Source organism: Mycteria americana, chromosome 1 (assembly GCF_035582795.1).
Source record: "Mycteria americana isolate JAX WOST 10 ecotype Jacksonville Zoo and Gardens chromosome 1, USCA_MyAme_1.0, whole genome shotgun sequence".
In the NCBI taxonomy this organism is placed as follows: Eukaryota; Metazoa; Chordata; class Aves; order Ciconiiformes; family Ciconiidae; genus Mycteria; species Mycteria americana.
This window is the reverse complement of record NC_134365.1, coordinates 45,170,600-45,189,569: the sequence shown is the minus strand read 5'-3', so window position 1 is coordinate 45,189,569 and position 18,970 is coordinate 45,170,600. Positions and strand designations below refer to the sequence as shown.

Below are 18,970 nucleotides of genomic sequence, written 5' to 3'. Positions count from 1 at the left end.
GTATATTTACAGCTATATGCATTTATATATTTACACATCCACAAATATGGAAAGAGAGCATATAAAGGGCAAAGCTTTAGCCCTGAGAAATGGTAACATTGGAGTTGTCTGTTCACTGATGAACGGTGACATAAAGTGAGACGCCTGTATGCAGTAAAGATATGCAAAATCTCAGCAGAGAACACTCTCTGCAGTTGGCTTTTGCTGCAGCTTTTTGGAAGTTGCTGTTAGTGTTCCCTGCCTATGCCTTGGCACGTCAATTAGTGACAGGAAGGGTAAAGACTAGGCCATGCTCCAAGCTGTCTGGTCTCCTTCTCAGTGGTTTTGTGTATAGTCCCAGCATCAAGTAACAACGTGGCATGGCTCTTCCTATCTGCTAACTGTCAGAACTAGGACATTCCATGTAACAGGAATAAATAGCTTTTGCTAATGAGAGAGGAAGATGCTCTCAGCTCTATTGCTTATTCTCTGTGAATGTCCCTTAGTTACCTGGAAATAACTATTTCTACTTGCCATTGTGTCATCTGTTTAGACTACAGTCTGTGTCTTGCTATGTGTTTGAATAGCGCTTAGTGCAAGTCAAGTCTTGACCTCATGTGAGACCACCAGCCACTGCTACTACAAATTAAATGCATAATTATAAGTCACACTTTGAGCTTCAACAGGAAAAAAATGAGATAAAAATATAGATGAAGAATTTACTGAGAACACAATTAGAAAATGGAAGGTCTAGGAAGAAAGCTGAGGATGAGAAATATAATTTAGTTTCTTCTTCAAGAAGCCTATTTGCATTTTCCTCCATCATAACTTTCACAAAATAATAGGGGGCATACCAATCCCGCTCACCAAAATTATTAGCCATTTCTATGAAACTTTTCAGTCCAGTTATCTTTACATTGTCCTGTTCATATACAATAGCTCCAACTCCTGAACCAGGAGACCACATAATGCCTGTCTAAACAATTGACCCCAGTGGGAGTTTCACTATTGTCTTTAATGATAATGGTATGAGACAATTTATAGAAAGTAATTTGCTGGACACAGTTTTGATTATTACTGAAGATCATTGCTTAGCAATGAAAATGGGTTAATTTATATTTTTAACTAGTCATGTTCAATGCCACAGGAGTCACTTGAACAATGCCATGGCAACAGTAGCTGTAGTGAATGAAAGAAAAATTAGAATCTTGTTCTTCTTGCAAGTAATTTTTTTACTTTCTCTTCTACCAGAGAACAAATATAATAAAAGTGTGAGAGACTTCCTACTTACAGACACGTAGCTGGCATTAATGTAGTCAGATCCAGGAATACCAGCATCAGGCATCAGCTTTACTCTGTTGTTATTATCTATCATGGAAATAAAGTCTAGTTAACTAAAAGACTTGTTCAAAAACCATAGACACATGTAATAAGTGTTCCTGGAGTGCTAAGAAATCAAAAATACTGTTATTGTTGCTGATCTAACAATACTTGACATAGTAGAATACTAATTCCGAAGGGAAGTTAGCCAATTTCCATTACTGTGTTGTTGTCCTTTAATGTTCCAGACATATTTTAATATAATACTTTTTGATTAAAATGGTGAACGTGCCAAAACCTCCAATTTGATGTATGTGTGGGAGGATACTCTGCCTAAAGGTAGCCGGTTTACTTTAAGCCATGCTGTTCTAGCACAGACAACCTCCGTGTGAATCAGACAGCAGGGTCAGGGGTCTGACAGTCTTTCCTATATACTTGCTGTCCAGGTCACAGATTTGAGTCAGATCCTGGCACTTTTATATACTTTTACTTCTTTTACATAAGGTAAGCTTATTATTACAGAAAAGAAAAAATGACTGAGGGTTTCCAATTTGGGCCCATAGTGTGTATGCAGAAATGACAAAAACCAGGAAAGATGTCATATGTGAATAAGCAAATGCTGAAACCAAACATTCCAAATGTTGATGTTTGGTCCTCAACTTAGTAAAAAAATTTAGAATACAAAGTTAAAGATTTATGAAACTCATCTGTTTCTATTTCATTGTGTGTCATGAACATCAATTTTTAGTAACTGTAACTTAGAGTATGTCTTGAACATGGCAGTAGATAACAGGAACAGCTGCTCTGAAAAGTTAATAGCACAGAATGTAGCATTATTAACCAAGGAATGCCATGCTCCCCATCTCACATCACAGCTAATGCCTAAAATAATAATGACATTTCTTGTCTTATTAACTGAAAAATGAAGCAGTGTTGAGTACAGAGAGACAGACTCCTGTCTCCTGTGATAAAATCTAGCCTTAGCTTATAAGTTATCATACAGTCACTCTGATCTTCTGTGGAACCTTTGCAGCACATGTACACATATCCACAAGAAAGCAGACCCAGGCTCCTGAGGTAGCTGAATGCACAAACATGTGGATTTTATATGTTTAAAAAAATTACTTCTCACTAAAGGGAAAAAAAACAAGGAAGAATGTTAAAGAGTTTGCTACATGGCTTGAATTACAAAGCTAAGAAACTATTGAGGCTACAGTTTCTTGCACCTGCATATTAAAGCTTGTGAGACCAAGTTGAAAGCTACTTGCAAATAAAACTGTCTTTAAAAAAATACAATGAAAAGACAGATTACTTGACAGAAAATTATTTCATAATGTGGACATGATTGTTCTGCCATTTCAAAGACAGATCAAACAAAAATACAGTTGCATTCCAAATATATGCTGCACTATCGAAGGTAGAGAGCAAAACGGAGGAGTTGATCAGTAAACACACATACATGGCTTTATGTTTGGGAAACGATTCTTAGACCTGTTCCAAGGCAGATCAGCATCAGTTGAAGCAAGGTCTTCAAGAAACTTGGGAAGTTCCTGTAGAGGAATAAATGTTTGTTGGCAAACCTTTGCATTTCGCCTTCAGTGAATATAAAAAATGAGTACAGTAAGAGGAAGAATTCTTCAGTTCTGCAACAGAGTGCATGTCTAAGAACAGCTGGAAGCATTACAGAGCATTCCACCTCACTGTCAACCCCAGTTATACCAGCAACATTAGATGCAGCGCTGCAGACAATGCTGTCAAGTTGAACAATTAAAGCTTACATGAACTTTCACCTTTACAAGTCTGGATAAAGTCAGCCTATCACCTTTTGTAGTTCTTTTCTGTCTCTTCTTGAAGTCACATGCTTGGTTACCATGCCCTACTGACCTAGCCTTATTCTTCAATAATGCCTTTTCCTGACTCCTGTAGCTTGGGAGAGTTCTTGCCACAGCATGAGAACTGATGAGAATTTAATTAAGTTGAGACAACTGGCAATTAGCTATTGTTCACGGGACTGTTTGTGAAAGGGGTGGGAAGAGTTATTTTGGGTTGTACTGCAGTTTCATAACTGGTCATTAGTTCTGTTACTGAAGGGCAGAGGTGGATAAATCATTCACATCGAGGAACTTATTTGATGGGGATGTTTGTGTACATAAATAGGTATAATTTCCAAAGCTGAGTAAAAGAATGGAGACAACTTCATAACTTGTTAATGGAGAAAACGTATTAATGTGATGATCTCGTAGTGGTGATAAGAGACTAGAAAACTCTTAGAAAAGCCAGAATGTAGCCAGAATTTCTAAGCTAATGACTATATTAACTGTAATAGATTTTCCCTTTGTTTGACAAATGTTATATGCAAGTCTGTTTCAACATCTAGCTAAGATACAAATGAAGAGATCTACCTATTGCTTTGAATGATTACAATACAAAATTTTGCTGCTTGTGCTGAGTAGTCCCTTCAAATTTGTCTTTCAATATTAACAGTTACGCTCTACATGGGCTAATTCCAAACGTGGGGCAGATAGCCCTACTATCAGATTCAACGTTAATTATTTTCAAGTGCTCTTTTGCCCAGGTATTTGAGACAGTTTGTCTTCTATAAATAAAATTTAATGGGCAACTATTAGCAAATAAATAAATAAATAAATAAATGAAAGAGGTAATGAAAAATGGAAAAAGCAGGAGTACTTTTTATTCCAGTGTTTCTCTTTCATTGCTAATTCAAATATTTTGTCAGCCTTATTTGAAGGGTTCAGATATTAAGAATAATTTGACATGAGCATTAGCAAAATGGGATAATTTTAAAACTGATGTAATCAACCAAGTCAATAATTCATCTAATCTGATATCCTATTTTGTACAATGGATAATGTCTGACATATAAAAGAGAGCTTAAAACCCTTGAACTGTATTACATGCAATATTATCCCATGAGAAATTTGTTTCTTTCACCATCTGACAAAAATCCTATGGCCTGAAGCATGAGGGCTACTTCACTTCTATAATTATATCCTCGATAATATAACTGCAGGTGCTTCTGAACAGGAGGGAAAAAATGGTTTCATGATGAAAGCAAAGGACTTTCAGACAAGGGACCTGACTTCTCTTCCTAGCTCTGATGCATATTTCCTTGGGGAAAGAATTAGGGGAAGAATTGCAGAGAACAACTAGATGCTCATCTCCCTTTAAAAATTAACAAGAGACTAGATCCCATCCCATGCCCTTTGAAATCTCTCTAAATATCTATGTTTCCTAGGGATGAAAAGTCTGCGATTATGCCTTTCCTAAAAAGAAAGTTTCTGACTTAAAATCACCTTATAAAGAATGGCTGACTTCTTTACATTTATAGCTGTATGTTAAAGAATTAAAAAACGTGGTTAACAGACATGAAGTAAATACAAAACTAAATGAAGGACTGTAACATACTGTAGAAAAATATCTTTAAAAGCACTCATTATTTTAAAATCTTGTCTTTGAATCAACCTCTGCCATACTCAAGGCATGTTTCTTTTACTATTCAGTTGCCTTTGCCTTTTGTCTCAATAACCCCTTAGAGAAGTAAAGCCCCAATCCTATAACTGAACCTAGAGAAAGATCCCTGTTCTCAGAGTAGAGTGCTGTGCATTCGTGTCAGGATTTGATAAGAACAGTAAAACACACTTAAGGGTGGAGATGTTAAAATTCCTCTCATTCAGAAAGCTGAAACTCTCCCACAAAATTTCTGTCATTGAATTTTGCATGAAGGAAGAACACAGACAAAATGCCTATGGCATTTTGCAGGTGTTATGGGCCATGGGATCCCATATCATGTGCATGTCATGTGAACTTTAACTTGCCTCATTCCCCTCACTCCTCTGAGTCTTAGCTTGCCAGTTAACTAGTATAGAAGTAGCGCTGTTGTACAGTACTTTGTAGCAGAGAGGAAATAGAGAAGCAGATTATGTTATTTTTGTAATGATGCTTCCATAGCTGAACAAGTGCTCAAAAGCCTCATACCAATTCTCTGCATCAGTATGGATTTCAGTCTAAATGGTTATTTTCAGAACTGGGGAAAGACTATTTGGATTCCCAGATTCAATAACAATTTGTCACAGAAACCATATTTCTTTGCAGACTCATAAAACTTTGAAATTAATAATTTGCACTTTGTTTACTGTAGTACTTTTATGGTACTGTGGTGACATTTGGAGGCATTTCACTTTTTTATTCATGAACAGAACTTATCATAAAACACTTACAGAAGTATTTCTGTTTCAGTAATTTGCCAGTTACTAGAAAAACTTGATTTCCCAAAGGTATCGAGAGATACATGAATCATCTGGAAAGCTGGAAGTTTGCATATCAGCTAGGTGGTGCCCACCATCAGTTACTGTGGCTCCCTATGGTTTCTTTAAACTTGTCTTTTCTGACAAGACATGGATTCAGATCCACTCTGAGGTCCAGATTGTCTTCTCATCACTTTTACACACAGGCCATGTTCACATGTGGACCAAGACTGAACCCTGGAGATCTCCAGGCACAGCAGCTTGGTCAATCCAGCAAATCAGATGAGACCAGGAATGTCCCTGGATTCCAAGACCAAGTGAAATGCAAAAAGCCACATTTATGGTAGAAAACTCCACAATGGGTTTGTTGTCTACAAACTGCCTATTGTTAAATGATCCCTAGACTACTTTACCTACGAAAACATATCTTGGAATTGTCCAGGAAGACTGCTAGCTGAAAACAGTCCAAATTCAAGGCAGGGAATATACTAACAGTTTATTAGTGTAAATTATCATATTCTCATGTCCAGTTCCTGGTATACTTGAATCTACTAGTACAGAGGTGGCCAGAGAGCCCAAGCAAGCTCAGCACCATGCTTTTAGTTATGTGCTTCAGATATAATGGTCCATGGGTTTATATCTGAGCTCATCTCTCCTACACACATTGTAGGAGACTTGAGTCATTTACGTGAAACTAACATGATGAATGTGGATGGAAACAATGCAGGTCATGAGGTCTGCTTGATTGTTGTGTGCATTGCCTGTTTCTGTGCATTGCCATTTCTGATGTCATTTCAAGTGCATTGTCAATCCTACTATTCATCTGATAAGACAGGTGCTACAGATACTATAGATATACTCTCAATCAGGGACTGGACCTACCCTGCAATTCTGCCTGCCCTTGGACAAGTCAGCTGGGAAGATATCACTATAATCTGAAACATGGAAGCTGAAGCTCAGAGAGAAAAACAAATGGAAGCCCAAATGACATATAAAATGTTGATTATAAGTTGACTATATAATTTAGTTGAATGAGGCCTCTGCTACTTGTATTTCTCTAAATTTGAAATGGATTGCCAAGATTTTGATTTGATAAAACACTATTGTTTAAGTTTTAAGGCATTACAATGCTGTAAGGCTTACCCAACGTGGGTCACACCTGAAGAAAGTAATACTAGAAACTTTCCAGTGATGAACGTTAATATGTGAAAATGTTATTGCTAGTAAAACTTTTCATCCGTTCAGTCATGCATAATATAACTATAATCACTCTTGTTCAAGTGAAATAACACTTCTAGTCTTGAAAAAAAGTTCTCCTTACTTTATTTCTCAGAGAATTTTATGGTGCTTTTTATTATTAAATCCAGGCCAATTTTACCTAAGGAGCATAACAAAAAAGCTGTAGGAAATACCATTAATCTTTTCACACTTTTGTTGGTTTTCCCTCAGAGACTGAAATATTATAATCTAGCAGAAGAAAAGCCAATTGTTGAGTCTTCATTTTTGTTAATCCAACTGGTAAGCAATTCATGGTAAATCTATAAATCCAAAATAATAAAGTCACTGGAGACTGACAAATTATTTTTGTGAGGGCAAATGACTGTATGTGTTACAAAAGACGATAAAGATTCTGACATAACAAGAAGAGAAGATATTGTTGAGAAAAAAAATATGATAGCCGTAACAATGTTACTTAATGAAAATAGTGAAAACTTTGAGATTTAAATTTGAAGTATATATGCATTATATTATATGTAACGTATATTTTGAAAGCTGGTCTCTTTTCAGAAAGAAAGACAGTCTTGCTGAGTTCATCTACTCACATAAGGAGATGGAGACTATTCACATGGAGGCTATTCTCAAGAGCATGACAAGTATGACCTATTCTTTTCAAAGGAGCAAAAAACAAAATACCACACACAAACTTTTTACTTTCTGCACTGAAACCTATGAAAGAAAAACATTTCTGAGTTCCATGGCAGTATGACTGGGGCCTGAACATTTCACAGAATAAATGTCAGCTGAGTTTTTGGGGTCATCATCACTCAGGAAAATGAACTTATTTAAAGCAGTTAAATATACCTGTATATGTGTTAGAAAACTCTTTCTAAATAAACTGTTCTCAGGTAAACTACATATGCATTGTTACTTATGTAAAAGCATAAATATTATGGTGTTCTCGCAAAGATCCAAGTCTAAAGAAGATCATCTTTTGCTGACACTTAGGTGAATAATTCTGATCAGGTTGCAGTGTAGACTGCAGAATCCAAATCAGTGTAATATTACTTTCTAAACAATCAACCTGGTAATTGGGTATTGATTATCAAGGCCAGAGTCCTTCACGGCCTTGCCTGCTTAAAATGGACATGAAATGTGACACATGAAACGACTGAAGGTCTTGCGATGTTGTGACAACTGCTAGCAACATACCGAAAATTCTTCCTGAAACTTTAGGTTGTTGTTTGTGCAAAGCTCTTCAACATGTTGTAGGAAGGACTTCTTGCTTATGGGCCTGAAAGTAATGACAGAAGAATTAGAAACCTATAGGGAATTTCTTGTCATTCTTTTTATTCTTATTTAACTGCAGTTTATTAATAATGTTTTTAAGTCCAATAGAAACTGATACTTATAGACAGAAAATTGCTTACAGCATGCTTATTTGGTTTGTTTTCAGTCACTTAAAATAGAACCATTTTCTCCTCCTGTTGTTCCCCCTCACCAAATTTTTAATGTTGCCAACGTTAACAGTACTGTTGGGTAGGATTGTTTTTACAGGTAACAGCATTCCAAAGCGAAGTTTTGACATTAATGGAAATTTGTAAAGTTATCATTGCATTCTAAAGTACATAATACTTCTTTGTCACACAGAAAACATTTTATACATTGTAAGGTTTTAGACATATAAAATATTGCAATGACCTCATTCTCATAATGACATGGTTTTTAAACCCTGAGGAGTTTAAATATCCCTGTATTACTTCCCAAGCTAAAACACAGACATGCAGGCTTCACCCCAGAGAGAGAGAAAGCATTTCTCCAGTTACCATGCAATTAGTCATGCTTTTATGATTTATACGCAGCTTGGAGTTTTTTTCTAATAAACATAGAGGAGGGAACCACACATTGAGACTCACCAATGACCACAATATAAAAATCTTTAATCAACTTACTTGATGGATTTTCTATAACTAAGTAACCTGCAACAGAGATTTTTGTTAAATGTAGCAAGCGGAGAGTTAACCAATACTATGCACGTTAATAGGTTTTAGATTAAATACTCAAGTAACTAAAGAACTAGATTTATTTCTCTCATGGATTCAAATACTATTACATGTCAGATATCTTGGGTGATTGTCTTGCTTAGTTTTTATCTCAGGTATTGGCAGATATGGATATGGTAGTTACAGTTCCTGTCATTCTCTTCAGATCATTTTACAGTACTCTGGGCTCATATGGCCCTGGGAAATCCATGCTTACAGCACACCACTTCATATACATTGACAGGCTTCATTTTACACTATGTACTCAATATCATTCTTCTAAGGGCCATTTCGGAGCATAAGGATACGATTCATCTGACCGAATACAGACACCTATTTCTGAGCTAGTCACTCTAGATTCCTTTTATAATCAATGAAGAGAAATAGGTGTGATTTAATCTCATTTTAAGCAGATATCTAGAATAACTCACAGATGAATCATGCTATTGGTGTGCCTCTACAGAAACCAAACAGCTATGACCGTTTTTCTAAAGATTTAAAAAATTAGTGCCTGTTTTCATGCTCATTTTTACATGTTCACTGCTGTTTCTGGTGCGTGGTGATTTTAAGAACTGTGCTACATATTAAATCTTTAACTTGATCCCACAGCAGGTTTCATGAAGATGTTATATGAGCATCTATACTCAGGGGACTTTCAGATGGCCTTGAAACTTGGTCATCATCATTGCCTCTGAACCTATTTTAAGAATGTCTCAGCATTATGGATTTAGAAGCCAAACTTTGGGCACTCAGACTCACAAAGCTTTTCTAAAAGACCAAGCCAAAAAGACTGAAGCAATATAATTTAAAAGATAATTTGCCCCTTCAAAAAAGCTCTAAATATACCTTTTATGTGTCTGTCTCTCCAAAAATCATACATTCTTACATACAGATATTACAAAAACTATTCTATTATACAAATACAAATGTCTACTGCTGCCAGAATTTTCGTAAAAAAGAAAACAATTTGCTTTAAAATACTTTGGTTCATTAAGTTATTCTTAAATATTTAAATTTTAAATTAGATAATAAAATGAGATTAATACAATTGTTGAAGCATTTATTATTAAGCATCAGAGAAGTTCATTTCAAAGCTACTAAAGATGCCTTTGTGGTACATACTTTGTTATGACAGTTGTCTTCAAACAAAGCAAACTGGCTATGAAAGACTTGGGTCAGTCTCACTGGAGTAAAAAGAAGTGTAAGAATTCACAGAAAAAGGCTCAAACTCAAAATGCTTACTAGGACAATTGAAGGAGAGCTTTAGAATGAAAAAGAAAATAAGAAGGCAGTAAGACAACAAAGCATGCAACTCTATTTATTCAGAATGTTTAAACATCTAGCTAGTGCTTATTGTATCATGTTATTTGCATTACGTGGCAGATGAAACTACCTTCTAGTAATATTGGCAACATCACAGAGCTAAAGTTTCCTGAAGAAAAAATATTCTTAATAGCTGTGCCAATGTACTGCATGCAAATAGATTTGTCTTTGAGCAAAAAGTAAACTTTTTGTAGGCCTTTTTTCAGGACAAAATTATAAGCACTCTTTGCAAAGAAATTACACTTGTTTTTCCTTTGAATTCACCTATCTTCACCATAGAACAACAGAAAACAAGTTGTCTCCCAGTTGATATCCCAGTAATTTTTTGAATACTGTTGGCTTTCTTCCTCCCAAACTGATAGCAATAAGGGGCTTACTGCACCGTAGTTTGGTCATTAGGGAATAAAATTTACATCTATGCTGCACAGAAGCAACCTAGGTATGTAATTTAGTTCTTCAGTGCTGAAGGTACGTGGATCCAACAGCAAAGAACATAGGAGACAAACAGCACCGTTAACAATCTTATTGACCAATATTTCCTTTTTTTACTTTCACTGAAAGCAGGGAAGTAAAGCACTGAAATAGCACAGGAAATGAACTAAACACTTAGTGTTACATATGTTGGTTTCTAGTTCATTTTAATATTAATACAGGTGATTTTTTTAAAGGCATAATCATATATTACCTTTCAGAAGCAGTAAACATTTTTAAAGAAGGCACCTACAGTTTGACGCTTTAACCCATCTGTGGGCATTTAAGTGAAGAACTTGATTTTTAGAACTACTGAACTCTCACACTTCTGTTGGTAGCAAGTGCACATTGCAGTGGCTGGGCAGCTCAGAAAATAGGATTATTTAATTTAAATGCTTATATGTGAATTAATGTCTAACTTGAGGACTGTGACAAAGACCCTGGCTTTGTTGTGTAAGCATCTTCAGAAGGGATGAATATTGTATGCTCACTATAGACTTACAGCTATGCTCAGTTTCAGCATCCTCAGGCTTCAAAAATTAGTATTTTTTCCAAGTCTCTTGACTTGGAATATGTAATAATAATCTTACAGTATTTCATCAATGAACAAATACTCATCTACCTGTAATCTTGCTCTCCACATTTCACAGTCTTTTATATAAAACATAAGAATATAGACATCACTAGATCTTGATGAGCACAATTTAGAATCAAACCATGAAGTTGCAGATTTCCCTATTTCAGCTGGACAATTCCAGATTCCCACTTGTCTGACTTTGAAACTAGGAAAGAAAAACATTCTCTAAGATAAAGAATGCTTTATTGCCTTAAATCTGATTTTCTTTTAAAACAGTGTATTGTTTCATGTGTGGGATTTTTTTGAAGTCTATCAAAAATCTGAATCCCACTCAGATTACTTATGATAGAGCTAGAAAGAAGCCATTTATTTGTGTTGGCAGTGGTAACTGAAGACCATATTGTCACACAGACTCGGCTTTCTCTCTGGGTCAATCATCTGAAATCCACAGGGAATTAAAACTTCGTCCAAATAGAAAACAACAGAAATGAGTATGTAGGCAAAAGGCTTAACTCATAAGCACCATTGACACTTCCTAGGAACAACAGAGAAACTAATTTTTAGCAAGTTAATTGAAAGCAATATGGAGCTTAACCCTTCCTAAATATTAAAGGCCTAAGGAAAGAGAACATGTGGTCATTTCTTCCATTGTACCAAGACACGTACATTCATAAACCGTGTACTCCTGGGATACAAAGCTCAGGAAGCCTATTTTTGATAGTTGATTACTAAAGGGATACTTGTTGAAGAAAAAGGCAAGGCAGGAGCCATGCCTGTCCCCACTCAAAGAAAGAAGAAACAGGCTGGTCTAGAGAAAGTAGCGTGTGCAGAAGTGTTACCTTGAACATACTGAATGCACAATATATAGGAAAGGCGAGACCAGACAAGAATTTTATATACAATACTTTTCCATAAAGAGTTCTAATTGCCTGGTATTTGCAAGGGGTTACAGTGTCTGTAATTCAGAAATATTTCTTCTGAATCTGTGCCCCATTTGTGTGACAAGCTGTCTCACATGGAATGAAACAAAAGCCTCAAAGCATCCACCACAAGGTGTAACTTCTCAAGGAAAGATTTTAAGAAATGGGGACCTACATGGCTTTATCCTTGCTGCAGAAACCACTGCGAAAGTAGGGTGCCAAAGAAGTTCTTGCCCAGGTGAGCATCTGGAAGAGGGAAGAGTTACTTGTCTCTCACCAAACCCAGTGTGCCCTGAAAATTTATTGACAGAGTCTATTTACAGCAGATGAATGCCTGCTTTGAAAAGTAACCTGGCAAACCCTATGGACATGTTACAAAAAGTAAGCGATGAGAGGCCCCAGTATATGTGTATTCAATGTGCTTAATGAGCCAATGTTTAATCCAGTTTAGACTGATGGACTACATATGTTTTAAACAAGGGTTGGTTTTTTCTGTTATTGCCTGGCTTGTAGCATCTCCACCGTCATGGAGATCAATGTATGTCCCAAACATTCAAAGTTAGCATTTTGGCTTTGTAAAGCAGATCTCATTTTCCACTGAATTCAGTAGGACATAATTCCCTGCATGCCCTCTGAAACTACATCCCATTGATCAATTGCCTAACAAAGACTTGCTGAGAGATGCTGTATATGTATTAGCTAGTATTAGTAATTTTCAGACACTGAAGTTTTTCAAGTAAAATTTTTTTCTGGTAACCATTATGTTAAAAAATTAATACCGGGAACTGGGATTTGCCATGAATTTCCTGATTTGAAAAAAAATGTTGACCCCCCAAAAAGTTTCAAAATTGGCAAAATGGGATACTTGGAACTTTTAAATTTGAAGTTTTTTCTAATTAAACTGACTTTTGTAATGCAAATAATTCATACTAAAAAGTTATAAAAATGTGTGAAATAATAAAATGTTTTGATTAACCTATACTGAACATTTGCTGAGTTCTGGTTCATTAAACTTTTCAAGCTTTTGAATTTTTGATCTGCTAAGAATGATAAGAAATATTTCCAGTCATATTCTTACAGAACAGAAAAACCTTTTTCTACTTCTTTTTGTTTCTCACATGATACCAGCTGCACAAATTTTCTGAGCCAAGATCATAGGCCATGATCCACTAAATATGAGAGAATGTCTGAAGAGACAATGTATGAGAGAGACAAGAAGGATCTCATGGAGCAGGCTAGAGTATCTTGGTTCTGTGGATGAACTGTGTCAGCTGCAAGTCCATGCCTTTACTGATTTATAGTAGCTAACATGATAAATAATATACTGGCTGAGAAATGACAAAACACTTGGTTTCCAAAGCATCACCTTCAAATGAGCACTGAATGGGATGATTAGTAGGTACAGGAAAAATCTATACTGCTCTTTTATCACCTAAGATTTTCACACAAACTCCCCATCACCCTTTCAGGGTAGAAAGTATACTTAGCTGGACCAGATTTCAGCTGATTTACTGCTATCCAAGAAATACAAACAAGCCAGCCTGGAAAAGAAGTCTGCCCATCTATGTTTTCCTCATACCATTACAAGATGCCATGAGCTGAAACCAGCATTCTGCAACACAGCAAGCTTTGCAAACACAGCTGAGAGAGCTGGCTAAATGCAGCCAATGTATGGCAGTAGGTTATGCAGATATGGTGATGCACAGTCCCATTGCAAATGCATGGTAAATTTGTGAAGGTTACACTGCAGTCATCGACATGTAATACAATAATTTAACATGTTAACACGTCACTGCTTTAACCACAAATCATGAGAATGATAAGGACAACATAAGAACTGGGACTGTGATTGACCTCTACATCGCTATTCCCCAAAGGCAACAGGTACAAAAGTTCTTTCATGATGTAACTGTGGAAGTCTGAAAACAGGCAGCAAAAATATCTTAGACATTAGGTTTTGCAGTAAGCTGCCTTGGTGCATGCTGCTATACTTCTGCCAGCTTCTTGATATAACTCATCATTACCAGGAAGGATGTATGTATATGAAAGACAGCATCACAAACACCTGAAATGTCTCTTTTGGTCACTGACATTACCAGAACAGAATCTTGCACATATTGAGGCTTTCTTTAAAGCTTAAACAAAAAGCCTTAATAAACTAAAAAGTTTTGAGCAGTTAAAGGATATCCTGCCCCTCATTATTATATGTATGTTACCTAGTAGGGTCCCACAGTATATTTACTGACTTCCAGTGGAAAAGATGGCAAGAATCCTGTCCTGAGGAACTCTCAGTTAGTGCCTGCAATTCAAACTTCAACAATTTGTTGTAACGTCCAGCAAAGGACCTGGGCGAGAAGCCTGCTGTAGCTTCAGTGCAGCTACTGTTTGAAAAATAATAATCCAAAATTTAGCAGCTGCATCATGTACCTTACAAGAATGGCAGATGAACAGAGTCTTTGCTTTTGGCCACTAAAGGATTGGGGAAGGAGGAAACAGAAAAATACAGATGGAAGGACACAACAAACTGCAAACCAAAATGTGAGACTGACTTATTAAAATAGGGGTGATGTAACTAAAACTGCTGAAGCGCTGTTCAGTAAAGGCCTTGCTGTGCATAAATCACATAACGAAGTGCACATAAGTATGAAATATTATAGTTTGCAATTACCCTGTAGAGTCTGAGACTGTACAAATCCAATCTACACATAATTTAGACAGAAAAGTGGCAGAATAGTACTCTGCAAACTGATAAAGGATTTGACTGCACAGATATGTTGCTGAGATTGTAGTGGCATAGTACAAAACAGCTGCAGTGTAAGTGAGTATAAAAGGCAGTTGAGAAAAAAAGAGAACTTGTCTTAAGTACATATATTCTAACTGCCAAAGGAAAGAAACAGTATGTTTCTTATGTCACATTTGCCCTACATTTGCTTCAAGGATAGGTTGTATATGTCAGTGCTATATTGTCATAATGTGTTATAATTTCCATGTAAAAATTGCCCTGATTTATTTCAAAATAGTTGTGGAACTGTTGTACCTTAACATTAGGGACTAAAAATAAACATGATTTCATGGTGACAAATATCACTGTTTGTCATTAGTATAGCTGCAAAGATTGACATTTCATTTTGATTAACTATATCAGTCAATATAGTATGGTAGCACACAGGTTAAGAGAACAGAATGGAAAACACACCATGTTGCTTCAATAATACAAAAACTTACTGGATGACAAATATCTCCTTGCGTCTAAAGAAAAATGAAGAGTATCTGGAAGTAAAATCCATTAACACTTTAGTATATAAACAAAATTAGTACTATTCTTATTCAGCTAACAGTTTGGAAACAAGGCCATTTTGAAGATCCATAAAGATCATTTATACAAGTCACAGTTATCACAGTGCATTGGCAATGGTTCTGCCTTCAGAGAAAGTTTTCCGCTGTTATTAGCAGGTACTAAACAATGCTATCTGAATGACATGTGCCCCACACAGAACATACCGCATCCATTACGTCAATGATTTCCAGATGATTCAGAGTATGTTTTCTCATCTGTTACAAGCAGCCATTCCTGCGTGCACTATTTTGAACAGGTTTGTACATGCAATCAACTTACTCTGTACCACACACATGATATATACACACTCAAACAAAACAGATCAACAGCTACAATCTTTCATCTTCCACCTATTCCTAGTCTGCAACAGTAGGATGCCTGACTGGTAGGGCAGAACTGTTTTAGGCTTCTCATCTTTAAGGAGACTGCCTACGACAGTGTTTCATCTGTGATGCAGTAGAGAAAATACAGACAGGTAAAGAATGTTCACCAAACATTTCTAACTCAGCTGGATGTCATATATTATTGAGAATCTCATTATATTTATTCGGTGAATAATATCCACATTTCTGGCAGTCAGAAAGAGCAGTTTTCCTTCTGATAAATATCTGTGACAAGATTCTTTGTTGTACAGAAAATATGAATAGCCTGGAACTGCTGCATACACCTTAAAGGAGTAGATGTCAGGACAGCCAGTGTGCTGAGCTCCACAGAAACACAGACATTCTGCAAATCCCTTTGTGAAAAAAATGCTTTCTAAATGTCAATTAAACAATGACAGATTTGTTCTTGAATTAGTTAACCAGGACTTCTGGGAGTTTCACTCTTTCAAAATGCTTTTGTAGGTTTGCAGTCTACACAAAACACTCGGCCATCAAAAAAACTCAGAAATTCTGCATGTTTAAAAATATGTAGCCCTTTTTTTGCTAACACAATTAAACAGTGATTTGCACGTAGATCTTTATCTTGTTGTAAAAAGAGCTGAAGATTAAGTGATTTTCTAAAAGCTAGTGAGAAGTGTCTTGAGGATAGAGGTCATTCTTTGAAAGAGGATCTCAGTGACCTGTGTAAATAAGAACACCACAAACACTTCCAAACAAGCAAAGGTCAGAAAGGGGTCATGGCTACAGCCCCTTTGGACTACTGTTTTGCCTAAGGAGTATGCTTACCGTGTAAATCTCTCATCCTTCAGCTCCAGGTCTGCCACTGTGATCAACTGATCCAGTTTGAACTTAGTGTCAATAATTTCAGCATCTCGTGGGGAGTATGTGCCTCCCTCTTTTTGCTTTTGCCGAATCCTAAACAGAAAATAATACTGAAAAATAAACGTGCAAAAGATTTAAAGACACATATGTCAATACTTTGATTAGACAGGCTGAAACTGAAAAATGGTTGCCAGAAATCCTTCTTTGGCCTTCATTCTGCTCTCCTTTCCAACAGTGAAATTTAGTCAAATCCAGCAGTTGTGTTGTCAAAAATTCATACGGAGAGAATCTAGCCTGTATATTATTTTAGTTTTCCTACATAAATTCTTTGGCAATGCCTGAATGATGCAGCTGAGGAAGAACAGAACTTCTGATGAATGAGCAGAACTTCTGATGCAGTACCCAGTCTGCTTCTTTACATGGGCATTTTGTTCACAGTTTGAATTCAGAGGTCGAATTCTCTTTCACATGTGAGACTTCAATGTATGTAACTGATAAATTTATTAGTAAGAAAGAAAACAGAATTTAGAATATTTACTTCATATCAAGCTGTCAACAGGGTTAGCCATCATGCTAACTTCAGCCAGCTGACACTCTGATCCATATCCTCAAGTCAATAGAGAAGTGGCTCTGAAAGGGTAAGAGGCTACTGCTCTGATTTACCCTCTGGAAAAGTTGGATTTTCTTCTTCATCTATGGAGGTTACCCTCACTAGACTAAAGCTAGCCTTTGTGAGTCCCTCCCTAAGTTTCTACATAAAAGACAAAACAAACAAACAAATAAAAAGAAAATGCAATACATTTTGAAATGACAGAATGGTTCCATTTATAGGACTGTTTCAACTCTTCAAAACATTTTTGAGTGCTTGCAAGCATGGTATGGGAAGGATACATAAATCTCACCTTGCAAAAGCATATACTGCAGCCACCAAAAGAACAACTGAAAGTATACACAAAGTAACAGCAAGGATAACTTCTACAGATCTTCCTGACAGTCCTTCACCTGCAACAGAAAGTGGAAATCTAATATTTTATAGATTCATTACAATTTTTGCATTTCTGAAAGGGTGAAATCAGAAATTATTTCAGAAATCATGAAATCAGAAATCAGCAATGGGAGACAGACATTTTTCTATTGTACAACTGCATCTGTTTTGTGTCAGTTGAAGAAAAGAAAGAAAAATATAACAAAACCAGAAACAATTTATTTAAAGGTTCCTAAGCACTGCTGATCTGTGTAATACATGATGCTACTAGTATATGTCTACAGCTATGTGTGCAGCCATCCCCTGGTGCTTTTCAGTTTTACCTGCTAAACAGGTTAAGGTAGGTCTACACTGCAGTAGCATCAGTCTGAACACTAGCCTGAGCTGAGCTCCTGCTTCAGCCTCTGTGCAGCCACAGACACCCTGTTCTATCAGCTAGGAATAATAAAACTCTAGAAGTAGAAAAAGAAGCGCCACAACTCTAAAGCTATGAGGCTTGCAGCCATCACTCACAGGCATAAAATAAAAGATGATTTTTAGAGATACTCTCCTCGGGGTGCTGAAGGAACCTACCTAGTGATCGGATCTGAACTTTCTGGATTAATCTGCCTCACTGACCATTAACTCATGCTCTTTATTTATGTGGGAATTGGTGATATTGTTAGGAATAACCAGCAGCAGGTCAAAAGTAATCATAAAGGCCTTTATGCCAAAAAGGTAAAGGTGCTGGTATTCTAATCAGTCCTTCCAGGTGAGAATGAAGGCTCATTCAGAGACTGATAAACCATTTAGATTAGTAGTTTCTAGACCTCTTTTCAAACCTTTTTGGTGCTAATTTCTGAGATTCATTTAATTTCCCACCCTTCCTGGTAATCCTGTCCCTATCTCAAAAATCTCAGCCTCCTTTTTCCTTAGGCACACAGTGAAAATAAGAAAAGCAAGGGATTACTACTGCTGGGATTCCTACTGCTGGGATTCTTCACATATGCCTGTATTCAACTCCACTTTCTGATCCACTGTAGAAAACCTAGCTCCTGTCCAGCCTCCAGGAAGGACAGAAAATGTACTGCTTCCTGCCATATGAGACTCTGTGTCCTCACAAGGACACACTGGGAAACACTGAAGTCTTGGCTTCATTTCTCTCAAAGGCCCTGATTTTTGGATTAGAAAGTATATTGCAGATGATCTGTACTGCATGTACATTGGAGAACATGACTAAAATTCAAAATGATCCTGATTGAGCTGAAAAAATGGTCTTAAAACTGCAGGATGCAATTTTGTAAGATCAAGTGCATGGTTCTACACATAGGCAGGAATAATCAGCTATA

General features: G+C 36.5%; 1 protein-coding gene across 1 annotated transcript in view; it reads right to left on the bottom strand.

The window, feature by feature from the left end:
- The window catches only part of PTPRQ (protein tyrosine phosphatase receptor type Q), a 145,165-nt gene that overhangs the window by 10,508 nt on the left and 115,687 nt on the right, over positions 1–18,970 (bottom strand). Inside the window, exons 51-57 of the mRNA XM_075496279.1 lie at positions 17,560–17,659; positions 16,622–16,750; positions 15,341–15,385; positions 8,735–8,761; positions 7,995–8,076; positions 2,759–2,849; positions 1,271–1,347 (exon numbers count right to left, since the gene is read on the bottom strand). Of these exons, the coding sequence (XP_075352394.1) occupies positions 1,271–1,347; positions 2,759–2,849; positions 7,995–8,076; positions 8,735–8,761; positions 15,341–15,385; positions 16,622–16,750; positions 17,560–17,659 (551 nt within the window). The remainder of the gene's footprint in view (positions 1–1,270; positions 1,348–2,758; positions 2,850–7,994; positions 8,077–8,734; positions 8,762–15,340; positions 15,386–16,621; positions 16,751–17,559; positions 17,660–18,970) is intronic.